This window comes from Egretta garzetta, unplaced genomic scaffold (genome assembly GCF_000687185.1).
Source record: "Egretta garzetta isolate BGI_Z169 unplaced genomic scaffold, ASM68718v1 scaffold395, whole genome shotgun sequence".
In the NCBI taxonomy this organism is placed as follows: domain Eukaryota; kingdom Metazoa; phylum Chordata; class Aves; order Pelecaniformes; family Ardeidae; genus Egretta; species Egretta garzetta.
The window spans coordinates 76,060-89,677 of record NW_009259794.1 but is presented as its reverse complement, the minus strand read 5'-3'; the positions used below and the strand labels follow the sequence as shown (position 1 = coordinate 89,677).

The window sequence follows — 13,618 nt, the reverse complement described above, 5'->3', positions numbered from 1 at the left end:
GGGATTTCCCTGCTGCTGCTGCGAGGCTTCGTGTGAGTAGGGTGGGGGGCAGAGCGCGGGAGGGCGGCTGTCCTGCCCGGGGTGGAAGAACGTGGGGTAGTGGGAAAAGTTCCTTCCCCGAAAGGGTCCTCAAGCGCTGGAAGGGGCTGCCGGGGAAGTGGTGGAGTCCCCATCCCTGGGGGCATTGAAAAGCCGTATGGATGTGGTGCTGGGGGACAGGGTTTAGTGGTGGGCCTGGCCCTGCGAGGTTAATGGTTGGACTCGATGATCTTTAAGGTCTTTTCCAACCTACACGATTCTGTGATCCTAAGAATAAAGCCCATCCTTCCCAGGAGAGATGCAGGTGGGGGGGGTCTGCAGTGGTTCAGCCTCACGGCTTCCAGCTCCACTGTGCTTCACGGTGGTTTCATTGCGCCGGGAGCTGGCGTCAGCTCCTCAGCCGCTTTCGCTTCTTACTTTAGCCAAGGAGGGTGGGGGTTGAGCCTTCTCTTTCAAGGCAGCAAAAACTCATCTGCTGCACTGCCATGACCTTCAGCCCGAGGTCCCTAGCAACAAACTTTGTGTTCAGGTTTGCTCTGCCAGAGTTTGTGTTACCCCCGAGCGACGGCGGGTGAAGCAAACAGCTCCTGGTGTTACTTATCCTGAGTGTCTGTAAGTCTGCGCACACCCAGTCAACACTTGTTCTCCGAAGCCCGTAAATGCACAGGCCTGGCTAGAGGTGCTGCTGTTTATTGTTCCATTAAATCTGGACTGGCACTGTGGTGGAAAGGGGATAATGTAATTTTTGGAAGTGGCTGTTCTGAAGCAGCAGCTAACACCTGCTCTTGGAGCCATGCGAGGAACAGCGAGTGCGCCAAGTGCACTTAGCTGCGCTGGCCTGGAGCACGGCGTGATCCTGGCAAACGGTCGCTTCCAATTAATGCCCCTCTTAACGCCTGGGGCATTAACATCACACCAGCGAGCCAGCCTTGGGCGCAGGTTAGGGGGAGGTGATTTGGTTTAGGTTACGGGTGATGTTTTCTCTTCATTTTATATTTTAATCTCTACAGAGAAATGGAAAGATGTCATGCGAGCTTTGTCATGACCTGTTGATTTTTTTTTTTTCCATCCTGATGGTGTATGTCATGAGTGCACATGGTTACCACGCTCTGGGTTCAAAGCCTCTCCCCCTCCCAGATGTTTCCGCACTAAATCACACGTTTCTTCTGCAGAAGCAGAAATTGAGGTCGATATGCAAAAGAAAATACATGCAAAGCCAACGTCTGGCTGGAGAAATGCTCTGAAGGTGGATGGGAGAGACTGCAGGGCTCGCAGCTATGTCTGTGCAAAAATAAACACTCACTGCTGTCAGCGGGTGCTGCCCGAGGACGCGTCTGAGCAGCCTGAGCTGGGTTAAGCCATCTTCTGCTCATCCCCCAGTAGCTGCCAGTTCTCTGGATCTGTTTTGTTTCAGCTCCTCCCCATGGTGGGAAGCTGAGCTGGGAGGCTATTTGAGTTGAGCTGTTCCACTAATAGGCATTTATAAACAAAAAAAACCCCAAAATCTGAACTTGTAAAAAATCAAGTTGTTATTACCAGCATCAAGGAAGCGTTGTGTACACTCTTAGAGTGAAGTTGTCATCCTTGGGCTATCTCCTCTTGTCATAGTATCTCTCAGGATGCTTCAGCAGTGGTGTTTCATAGCAGCCATTAGATGGGCCGTGCAGTAAAGCCCTTCTTCTGCCACAGCCCTGGTCTTTGCTCCCCTGTTGGCCTCGGTGATGGTCTCTGTATGGAGAGGGTGCTTGTTCTTGCTGAGCTTCCAGCCAGAGCTCTGGACTCTGTGGAGCGGGGTCAGGATTCTTCTGAGGCATCTCCTCAGTCCCCTGAACTTACTGCTTCTTCCTCTCCCCGCTGGCGTACCGTCGGTCTCCCCAGCAAAGTGTTCCTGCGGTCCCATTTCCCTGTTATATTCTTAGGGGATTTTGCACTGTGAATTAACTTTTTCCCTGGTGCTTCAGTGAGCTGCTCCAAGCGGTGTCCAATACAGTTACGCAGACCTTTCCCTTTGAAAGGAAGAGGAGGATAAAAAGAAGGATAAAGAGCAAACTTCAGGGACTTCTTACCAGTTACCACAAAAGCTGTTTTGCTAACTTCTTCTGTGAGCCGATAGGTTGATGTCATCGTGCTGCCTAAGCACAAAGGCAGAATGTGCGACGCTTGTGCCAGCCCGTGATCTTCCTGTAAAGCATTTAATGGTGCTGGTATGCCTCTCCGTCCCTTTTTGGAGATCTTCTCTGTTGAAATGTCCCTGTGCATCACATCACCGCTGTTGCTGGGCCAGGGTGATGGTTGGGCTGGGCTCAGATCAGGCTCTGGCTGCTCAGGTGGAGCCCTGGTGCCACGGCTGAGCTTGTCCCAATGCTCTGCCTGGCTCCGGGTGCTGCCAGGTTGGTAATTTCAGATGTAACAAACCCACAGGTCAGCGTGTGTGGCGCTGCGCTTCCCTGCTGCTGTTTGCTGGGGAAACCAGCTGCTCGGTGCGGGGAGGGCTCCGGCTGCCTGTGGCTGTTTGGGAGCTGTTAACCACTTGACCTGTCGTGTAAGAAAGCTTTTGAGCTGAAGCGGTGTCTGTGATGGATGACCTGTTAGGTGGGAGGGTTTGGGTACTTGCCTGTACCTAGATGTGCTATTGCTCGAAGGAAAGCTCATGCAGGAAACAATCTTCCGCCGGGCTAAACCTTAGGAGGCTTGGATTTTGTGTCTAGCTCCGTGCTGCCTAACTTGAAGTACAGAGCAAGGCAGGGGTTTCCCAAAGTGGTGGAAACAGCAAATTAAGAGCTAGGTACTGTTGTCTTTAAATGCTGGTCCCACTGACTTAGAGTGGCACCTCCAATAGCTGCTGCTTTGTGCCCTGACATTACTGATTGATGAAAACTATTTCATAATTTAAGTTAGGCTGGTTTTTTGGGACACAGAGGCTGCGTAGGGGAGGGTCTCTGTCTCCTGTTCCATCCGCGCAGGGCCTAGCGCACTGGGGATGCAGCAGTCTGAATCATAAACATTAATAATACAGTGGGTATTATTCAAATGAAGGCTGCCACTTTTCCTTTGTGGGAATAAACCCCTGGGTAATCACCGCACATACTTATCTGTTCCTATAATTGCTTTCTGCAGAATCACTTCAAAACAAGCGGTGCTGGCAGGATGCTGGTCTCCCTGCTCTTCCCCCAAGTGAGCCGGCCCCTTCGATGCCTCACCTGGGACTTGTGCTGCTGCAGATGGGGGTTGCGTGGGCAGAAGAGGTCTGGCTGTCCCCACAGGGGTCTGCAAACTGCCCGGGCAGCCTACGGCAGTGACGTTACCCCTGTCTTCACTAGGGCTTTGGCTTTCGGTGAGAAAATCGCCATCGTTGACCAAAATGGTGAGCACACTTACAGGGACCTTCTCAGCCAGAGCCTACGCTTATCCCAGGAGATCTGTAGAGCTCTGGATTGCTCCAGCAGGGACTTGAAGGAAGAGAGGATCTCGTTTTTGTGTCCCAACGATGCCTCGTATGTGGTGGCCCAGTGGGCTTCCTGGATGAGCGGGGGCATAGCAGTGCCCCTTTACAAGAAACACCCTGTGCAGGAGCTGGAGTACGTGATTCAGGATTCGCAGAGCGCTCTAGTCATCGCAGCAGAGGAATATGTGGGGAAAATAGCCCCTAGCGCCGAGAAGCTGGGCATCCCGGTTCTGCCGCTTCTTAGGTCTCACAGTGATGGATCCGCAAGTCATGCAGCAGTGGAAGAGGCTCCCTTGACAACCTGCTCCTCGTGGAAAGACAGAGGAGCCATGATTATCTACACTAGTGGGACAACGGGAAGACCGAAGGGTGTCCTCAGCACCCATGAGAACGTGCAAGCCGTGGTGAGTGCTGCTTTCCCTCTGTGAAGCTTGTGCCAATGTATAGAGGTCTTGGCCTTCAGAGGTGATTTGGGGTGGCGACCCCCAAAGCACAACACCCCCTACCACAACTGAATTCCTGCACAGAGCCATGGGGCTGTATCTTGAAAGTCCTCAACACTTTTAAGGTGAACACATGGAAGAGTGTTTGAGGCTCTAAACCTTGTCCTTTTGGTGTTGCTGTGCTGCAACTGTGGCCAGGGGCAGGTGGACCCTTCTTGCTTTCCTGGAAAGCAGAAAGGGTGAGATCTGTTGTAAAAAGACGGCTTTCAGTGCAGTTTGCTTTTCTTCACTACAACTAGGAAAGAATCTTTGCCCCTAATTGGAATATAACTTAGCCCAGCCCAGTACTGTGTGAAGTCTGTGCATTATTCAGCTATATATCCCCAAGGCAAAAAATCCATTAGCTCTCTGAGCCAAAAGGAATTAAAAGTTTGAATGAGCCTGCTGACTACCTCACCAGTTGGTTATCGCTGCCTGCAACTGATAGACTCATGCCATTAGGGAAAAAGGGCAGGGAATACATCGTGCTTTACGGACGCCTCCAAGAGCTGACGTTCTGGGTGCTCAGATACTGCAATGTTGGGAGTGGTATGAAAGCCTTGATGGATAGAGCCAGGGCTTGGCTATATTGGGCAAAGAATCTGTTCCCTTACAAATATGCTGATCATTCTGGGGGGTGGCCTGAGCAGTCACCGTCTTTTGTGCTGCCTTGCAGAAAGCCGAAAACCTGCTCCCTGCCCTGTGGAAGAGGGTTGTGAATGACATGACTGAATTCCGCTGTTCAAAGGCTTTTTTTTTTTTTATTTTTAGATGGCTGGAAATAAGCTTTCCAGTTGCTAACGCTGGGCTCTGAAGGGCATTGTTCACCCAGAAGCCTGAGGTCTAACGCTTTAGATAATTATCCCTTCATAGCAGAGTATTTTAGAAGCTTGATAAACTAATATTTTTTTTTCTAACACAAAGGCTATTTTCTGTTTATCAGGCAGTGATTTATTCCTACTGACTATCCCTTACAGGTGCGAAAAGCCCGATGTCATCGGTGTCCAAACTACGTAAACAGAGTTCTGGGAAAAATTGGTTTTTTGATTACTGTTTCTGCCAACTCTGCATGTGCAGCAGCAGGCTAATAATTACATAGGTCCTACTTAAAAATAATCGTTGACTATTTCTCAGTAATGAGGAAGGACTTTGCAGGTAAATATGAAGGTGCATGCTGACAAGTTGCGGGAGGTGTTCCTCTTGCATTCTGCTGTTGTGGTGGGAATTTTGCTGATGCTGACCCTAAAGAAAAGATTTTTGTACCCAGGCATCGTTCCAGGAGGTCTGGGATTTCTGCCGCCAGCTGTGCCCAGGGCATCTGGGGCCTGGATACCTTGGGCTTTTCAAGCGGCCAGGGTCTTTCCTCCCGCCCTAATGCTGTGCGTTTTCTTCTGCAGACCACAGGGCTGGTTGAAAAATGGGAGTGGAAGAAGGAGGATGTTATTCTGCACGTCCTGCCTTTACATCACGTCCATGGGGTGATCAATAAGCTCCTCTGTCCTCTCTGGGTGGGAGCGACGTGCATCATGTTACCCGAATTCAGCGCGCAGATGGTAAGCCTGGAGGGATTGCATGTTGACAGCGGCAAGACCCCGTGCATTGTAATTAGAGCAACTTTGGAAATAAGTTCTTAAAGAATTCCAGCCTCTTTAGGCACTGGCTGCATGTGGCTCACAAAGTGTCTGTTTAAAAAAAAAAAAGCTTTCAGTTGGACGCTCAGTCTGGGGTAAGCATGCTCTTAAGGAGGCTACAACTTGTTTAAGCGTGACATATGTAATTGGAACGCTACGCTGCCCCTCCTCGTGATGTTGAGGGTCTCTGACTGGAGGTGGGCCCTTCTAAGTACCTGCTAAGAGCGCCTGCACCCAGAACAAGGGTTGTTAATTTTGTAGTACTGGGGAAGGTGGAAATCTTCTCTTGCGTGTTAGGGGTGTGCTGCTTGAAGCTATGCTGCTTGTCGGGTATTTAATTTTTAGTAGCTTGCAATTTTCCCTTCCAATCCTATGTCCTTGGTGTTCTGTACTGCATTACGTGACAGAACACAGGCTTTAGAGTTTCTTGCAGCCCAGGTAAGAGAAATACCAGTACTCATCGCTTGCCTGGAAACATTGCTCTTCCTCTGCGGAGAAACAAGTGTTAACAGGTCTGTTGGTTTAGACTCAGCGATATGAGACAGAGTTTGCGAATTGAGAGCTCCTTGCAGGAGAGGTAGCAGGAGGGAAGCCTTATGTGAGTGTGGTAGAGACACACTTACAATGTTATTTTCTAGCCCAGACAGGAAGCGCCAGTCCCAGTGCTCTGTTCCTCACTGCAGTGGCAGGCAGCCGACCTAAAGAAAGGAAGAAAAGGGACTGGAAAGAGGGCAACCGACAGCAAGGTAGAACAGTTTCTACAGTTACCGGCCCCTGGGATCCAGCACCGTTCATCTCCCAGTGTTGCGGGTGGTGTGAGAGATGGTGGAGCCTGCAGTGTCACTGTTAAGGGAGCAGTTGGGTTTGCAGGTGCTGGTGTCACCTCATAGCAGAAAGGAAACTTCTGTTGTCGGTACAGAACTCCCTGGGAAAGTGAAAAGAGCCCATCAAGCCTGTGCTTTGTAGCTAAACAGGCTGCTTTACCTGTTTGTATTTTTTCGTTTGCTGGGTGGCCTCGTCACACTGAAAGGACAAAGTGCAAAAGTGTGGGATACACCCAGAAGCCTTTGACTGTGCTGCTGTCAGGGGAGGGTGAGCCTGGGCTCTGATCCAAGCGACGGCAGGACTGTGTGATTCTTCATTGCTTATTTCTACTTCTCGGAGAAGCAACCACAGAAAATGCACGCTTCCTTTCTTGTTTCAAGATGGCCCTGACACCTGAACACCCAGTTGCTGCCTGAGCACTGATCCTTCGGAGGAGGAACAGCCCCATAATCCCAGGGGGGCAGCTGTGGGATTTGCATTTCCAGGGTAAACAGGTAGGATGCTGTGGTAGAAGGCAGGGAGGTCCCCTGGCAGCTGTGGCCGGTGCTGTCTCCTCAGTGGTTGCTGCCAAATTGTTTTCCGCTGTGTTTAGGGTGTCACCCCAAAAGCTCAGGGTGTGGTAGGAGCATGTGCTCCACCAAAGCCGGGGCTCGGAGCGTCCCCAGCCCTGGTTATGCTGGTGAGAAGAGCGTGCTGGCAGCCTGGAAGCAAAGCCAAGCCCTCTGGAGGGCGCGTTTCTCCATGTCCTGTGCCACCAGTGATTGATTGTCCCTTACAGCCTTGTGTTTTTCTCTGCTCTCTCCTGACATCTGCAAATCAATGAGCTGACGGTGAAGGATGGGTTCAGGTGTGGGAGAGCGGGACACCCCGCCTGCCTTTTCTCTGATCAAAGCTCTTCCCCCAGACTTGACAACCAAGGGCAAGCGGGGACGGTGCTGGAGGGCGTCTGGTTGACCCTGGAGGTTGAACTTGGGCAGGGAGGTCGGCGTGGCAAGCGTGCCTGCTGCGGCGAGCGCCGTTCCGAGGGCTCTCGGGTGCATTTGGGCTCTGAAGGACGTCATTTGCTTTTCTATTTTTTTTTTTTATTCCCTTTATTTTTCTGAGGGCCTCCCCTGGGAGCTGAAAGTGGTTTGATCGACACTACAAAGAAAGCACATGAGGGTAAATAAGGCTTTCTTGTGGAGTTTAATGCAAGCTGCCTTTCAGTTCCAGTCTATTTTCACCAGCTGTTTACAAAATGCCCTTTGCTACTGAAATCAGCTTTCAGAAAAGCAGTGGAGTTTCAGTGGAGGATTTTGCAAAAGGAGCCTGAGTTTTGTTGTGTACGTTTGCTTTTTTTTCCTTCGCTGCACCTTGAGAAAGCAGCCAATTATAGTGTGATATAAAGAAACTCGAATGGCAGCTAAAACACTTGACAGGCTGATCAAAACAAGGCTAGGAACTTACTCTCAACCTGCTGCAGACATATTTAGCCTTGAGTGATACTGGCAAGGGTTCAAGAGAACCGCAGCAGCATGCCCAATGTGTGTTTGGTTTCTAATCACCAACACTTCATTATACAAAATAAATACTTTATTATTACAGTGTTTATTAAATTACATAATTTGCGGCATGCCTTATAGTCGCTGGTACAGATGCCAGTCTGGTTTCAGTGGTGGTAATAATGCGCTTTTTTTTTTTCTTAGTTAGAAGAAGTTTCAAGCCCCAGACCAAGGCTTGCTTGTCGTTCCCTGCAGTGCAGTGTTAGGAGGTGGCATCTTTCAGACCCTGCTGTCTGCTTTTGGTAGCTGTCCAAGGAAAGGTTAAAAATCACAACCGTGGAGTAACCCCCGTGTCCTGACCAACATCCACTCTATTACTAAAACAGCATCTGATGTCCACGGCTGCATGCAAGCTATTGCTGAGGCCATGAGGGCTCATTAAAGTGTATGGAGATGCCTCAAGCGTGAAAGTTGCTGCATAAAATCAGATTCTTCTTATTAAATGAGGACATCCATTACTTTGCACTAGCTACTGTACATGTGATAATTCACTTTGTTCACCATCTGTAAAGACTGCCTCGCTTAAGCTTTTTGTAGCATCTTTTTATCGTAAGTTATTAAAAAATATGGCTGCATCTATTAATCATTTATTAATAAAGGGTTTATAAATGGACCCTTCATTTCCAGCATTGCAGATCTCTCGTACGTGGCCTGTGAAGTCCTCTGGCGCGTGTACTCCTTGGGGTGCAGCGTGTCTCCACGGGGAGCCCTTCTCGGGCCGCTGCCCGGAGGCCGTGGGAGCAGTGCCTGGTGCTGCCGGGTTTGGTGCTGGGGAACGACAGCGCTGACGGCGGGGGAAGATGTTCCAGCGCCGCTGTGGCTGTGTGGACTTGGAGCGGGCAGGAGAACAGTGGTGAGCCTGAAAGTGCATTCCTCACAGCAGCTTTGCGGGGCAAGGGTGCCTCAATGCTGTTGTTTTTTCTTTTTTCTTTCCAAGGGTGAGAACTGGGAGGGCAGAAACCTCCTTTGGCGCCAGAGCAAGCTGCAGCCTAAGCATCCCTATACCATTCCGTTGCTTCCAAGTTTTACTTCTCCGGCTGCACTGCTGCTCTTTGCAGGCAGCCAGCGTTTCTCAGCTGAGTCTGAACCTGTTTGCAGTGCCTGCCTTTTTTCTTAGGCAGGAGTAGAAATTTGTAAAATGCTGGGTTTGTACAGTTTTTGTGCAAATTGGTGGCCAGAGGAGAAGAGATTAATGCCTCTGCTTCAGGAAGGAGGGCAAGGTGAGCCTTCTGCTCCTGGCCATCAGAGAAAGCCCATGAGCAAGTGCTTTTTTGACAGCGTTGGGGTTTGCACCAAGCAGACGCTAGAGCATCCATTCCCCAGCGACTCCCTCTCTCCATCTCCCTTTCCCGCATCGATTCAGTGATGGCTGGTAAGGCTGAGCACACCCTGTGGCGTGACTGCTACTCAATGGAAATGTCAGCAAGTCTGGAGAGACAGACCCAGGGGAAGCCAGGCACTCTTGCTGTGGCGGTCGTGTGGTCGGCAGCCCCGTTCTGGACCGGGACCTGGCTGTGCCAGGCACCCTGCAGACTTTTGGAGTGAGTTGTGAGGTCAGTGGCTGCTTTGCAGGATCCTCTGCTGAGGCTTTCGGCTGGTGTGGGTCCGCTCTGAGTTTGAATCATGGGACCCTACTCATCTTTGCCTTGGACCACCTCTGGTCTTGCCTTAAGGGAAAGGTGGTGTAATAGCAACAGCTCTTTGCAGTGATAAACCTGAGATCGGATCCCAGGAGGTCTTTCGGGCTTAAGTGCAGAGTGGGAAATGAAAGTATCCCAAAACATGAAGGGAAAAAACCTTCCTCTGATGCACGATGGGGGAAGCTGAGTGAGATCTCAACTCTGCGTGACCTGGCTGTGGCGTGTGCTGCTCGCTTGGCTCTGCGGGGCAGGTTTGGAGCTGTGGTGTGCTGCCTGCAGAGTGACAATGCTGTCTGTGCCCTGCAACAGCTTCCATGAGACATGCGCCGAGATGCAGATTTATTGCCCTAAAGTTCCAAAAGGAGCTGCTGTCTTGGGGCCAGCATTACTGCATGCCTGACTTAAGGTGCCTCCAAGGAGGAAGCCCTCTAAAAACCATACCCGGTTTTACAATGTCACACGCAAAGCCATCAAAATCGTTAATTTTATTTGGACCCTTCTTTCTAGGCGTTTGTCCTGGTGGGAGCGATGAGGGCCCAGAGCTAGCGTGTGACTTGGGACTAATTCCCCCGGCGTGCTGCGAGCGTGCTGTCACCCATGGCAGCTTTTTCCCCCCGTGGTGGGAGGGTGCTGCGGACCTGGTGCTCGTTGAGGTTTTGCCTGGGAGGGGTTGCTCCGGGGTCGCCGCTGCATCCTACGGTTACACCCCTGACTTCCCCGCGAAGACCAGCAGCCCGCACGACATCGGTGGGCAAACCGTTTGTCCTTGCCGCCGCCGTTATCTGCGCGCGCTGGGCTGGGCTGAGCCTGGGTGCTGGGGCTTCATACCCACGCTGGGCTGCGCTGGGAGAGCTGCGGCTTGGCGGTGGCCTCCGGGAAGGAGAAGCATGTGCTGCAGCGAGCCTTTCCCCTGGATCTGTCGCTTCTGCAAACATCACTCCGGGCAGCTCTTCTCCTTTATTTTTAAAAGAAAAGCAAATCCAAGCAGCGTCTGTTCTCCAATAACCAGGCACGGCTCAGACGCTGCTCGTAGTGTGCTGGGGATTGCGTCTCCCACCCAGTTTCAGCTGGAGAATGGCAATTGTCTTTTCATCCTTTAATGGGAGGCTTCAGAGGGGTAATTTTATTTCAGGCTCAAAGGGGAGTCGGTGGAGGGAGGAGCAGGTCGCTAGCGAATGGATTATGTTTGATCACTTCTCACAGACCTGGCTTTAAAAAGTTAGAGTTTGTCTCCCCGTCTCCCCAGATCTGCCGTCTGTCCTCAGCATCTGTTACAGAGTAATGGCTTTTGATGTGTGAGGGGGGAAATACAAAAAACGGAACCAGAGCCTGTCATATTTACTTATATTACCAGGTCCCAGGGAAAGCACTTGCTCCTTTCAGTATGCCTACAGCATAGGAAGGGTTTAAAAGCTTCAGCCTGGAATGCAGAGGGGCCATCAAACTGCACTGATGAATAAATGATTAAAACCAGAGTCGTGCAAAGTGCAAACAGTTTGGGGTTATAACAAACATGAGACGAAGCCACCGAGGGCCCGATTTCCCTTTGAAGAGAAGAACGCTTCTCTCTTTGCATATTGCTCACGGCCGAGAGCAGAGCTCCCCTTGCTGCTCCCCCATCTCGGGTCGCGCTTGTCTGCCTTTGTCGGGGATAAACCGACGTGGGTGCCTGGTCCTGCCACCCCTTTGCTGCTTCTGTAGAGTCATGGGAGCTTTGTGCCCTCGGCGTCGGGCTCCGAAAATTGCAGGCAGCCCTTTCCCTCGCCGGCGGTGCTACCCGCATGGTAGCGATTGATGCACGACAGAAACCCATCTCCCCGATCAAAGGGGAAGTAAAGGGATGATTTAACCTTGCATTAGGGGTATTGTTACTTTTGAAAAGGTTTAAAAAAAATTCAATAACAACTGAAAACGATACAATCATTTTATAGGAGAGAGAGGAGCTGTGGTGCCCATCAATAGAGGCAGCAGCGCAGGCTGTTTTGTTTGTGGGCTGATGGGAAAATCCATGCTGATAGTCGCTTCCTTTTCAGCTTTTAGACATTTTTGCCTGCATTTCTTCATCTCTTCTGGCTGGTTTGGGGAGTCCTGTATCAGGCCAGGTCTTGCAAGAGTTAGCATACAAATGGTTGGCGCCCTCCTTCTCTTATTTTTTTTTTTTTTTTCCCCCCGTAGAAGGTGCCCAGCCGTGATAGATTTGGTGTTTTCTGCCTGGTTTACGGCACTGCGCGTCTCCCTCTGAAGGTGAGGCCTCTGTAAAGGAAAAAAACCCAACATTACTGCCCTGTCTCCTCGGCGTCTGCATCTCTTGCTTCAGGTGATCCTAGCAGAGCTGGAGGCTGGCTGGGGAGGCTGCTCTCGGGAAGGACCATCTCTTGGAGCAGCTTGCACGCTCCTCGGTCGCCGTCATGCCACTCGCCTGCTGGAAGAAACACGTGGGAAAAATCTTACAGCTGTGCCTCGCTGGGGTTGGTTTGTACCCACTGGTGTAATTTTCTCCTCTTTTTTTTTTTTTTTTGTTGGTTTGGCTTTTTTAGTCATTTACTGATGACAGAATCCCACTGGCCAGCCCATGGAATTGCCCAGATATGCTTTTGCAGAGTGGGAGGGGAAGAAAATCAGGAATGTTGGGCTGATGGGAGGCTCTTGGGAACAGAAGGTCTTCCCCTTCTTTGCTGGCTCAGGCAGTCCTGTCCTGTAAGCCTGCCCTGGGCTTTCGCTGCTGGTATTGCCGAGAGGAAGCTGTTCCCACTCCTGCGTTCTTGCAGTTAGAAACTTTTTATTTTTAGCCCTTGTTCATCTTAAAAGGAATCTTGATCCACCTCCTGAACACCTTCCATCAGCACGCTGCCGCTTCCCTTGTGTCCGGTGAGCGTTCGGTGCAAAGCCCGGCGGCCCTGGCACGCAGAGCCACCTTTGCCTGCAGAATCCAATGGCTTTTTAAAAGCTCTTGGAGTCCTCAGGTATCGGGTGAGGAAAATAAAATGCAATGATGGGCTGCCAATACCCTGTCCGATGGGCTGCCGATACCCTGTCCGTGGGTAACTGATGTGGTGACGGTGACGCGTGGGCTAACGGAGGGGGAGATTGATTGTGCTGCCCGAAGCCTGACGGTGCTGGAGGATGCCGTGGGCTGGGAGGGCAAAGCTGGCCTCTTGCTGTGAGCCTGTCCAAGCCCCAGGATTGATTGATTAGTCCCAGGTAACGAGGCTTTCCCACATCCTTCTCTCAAACCGTGAAGTTCTAAACCAGCAATAGCTGTTACAGCTGGCTGGGCAGTCACAACCCTCCAGACAGCTCGGGGGCTGCGGAGGGCTTGGGGCTGCCAGCTTTGTACCATGGCTCAGTCCTTAGCGCCGCCGTTAAAAGCCCTGGGTGGGATCCGGATTTGGCCAAGCAGGAGTGGCGCAGGTGGAGGCGCTTGGCTGTCAGCAGATCTCCCCGGCAGCTGGTGGCACAAATCCAAAGGCAGCTGCTTATCTTCAGGAAAAGGGGCTGCTGCTGGGGCGAGGCGGACTGACACGGGAAAAGCCGGTCCCGTGACTGGAGTGGCGGCAGGGAGGATTTTATCGAGGGTGGGAGCTTAGCAGGCATGCGAGGACATGGGACGCTGGGGTGCGAGAGGGATCTGCTGTGGTTTGGAGTGGTGGGTTTGGGGTTTGGGTTGTTTTTTCCAAATCCATGTGAAAATATCTCTGCTGCCTGGCCAGGCTGGAAGTCTGCCTGCACTCCCTGCAGCTGCTCTGGACTTGTGAAGGCGAAAAAAAATAAAAATCACACAGCAAGGACCGAGCAGCCCCGAGCATCTGTCTCCCATCAATTCTTTCAGCACAGTCCTGACCCCCGCTTGCCATCGCCAAGCGCGAGGCAATGGCTTTTGGGAGCACCAGGCTTGGGAGAGCAGGTCCATGCCTTCGGAGGGATCCTTCTCCATCCTGCTGCCTCCCATGGGAAAGATACTGGGGGGGTTGAAGAGAAAAAGATCTTTGGGGAAAGAGGCTGGGAGGGGTTAGAT

The 13,618-nt window shown here is 51.4% G+C and overlaps 1 protein-coding gene across 2 annotated transcripts in view; it reads left to right on the top strand.

Annotated features, from left to right (window-relative positions):
* Positions 1-6: 6 nt before the first annotated feature.
* ACSF3 (acyl-CoA synthetase family member 3) overlaps positions 7-13,618 on the top strand; it is a 77,645-nt gene continuing 64,033 nt past the window's right edge. Inside the window, exons 1-3 of one of the 2 annotated variants that reach the window (XM_035895195.1) lie at positions 7-32; positions 3,157-3,888; positions 5,364-5,519. In XM_035895195.1, coding sequence (XP_035751088.1) covers positions 3,187-3,888; positions 5,364-5,519 — 858 coding nt within the window. In that variant the 5' untranslated portion in view covers positions 7-32; positions 3,157-3,186. Of the gene's footprint in view, positions 33-629; positions 652-3,156; positions 3,889-5,363; positions 5,520-13,618 lie in introns of those variants that run through there. The other variant, XM_035895197.1, reaches the window with a different exon arrangement.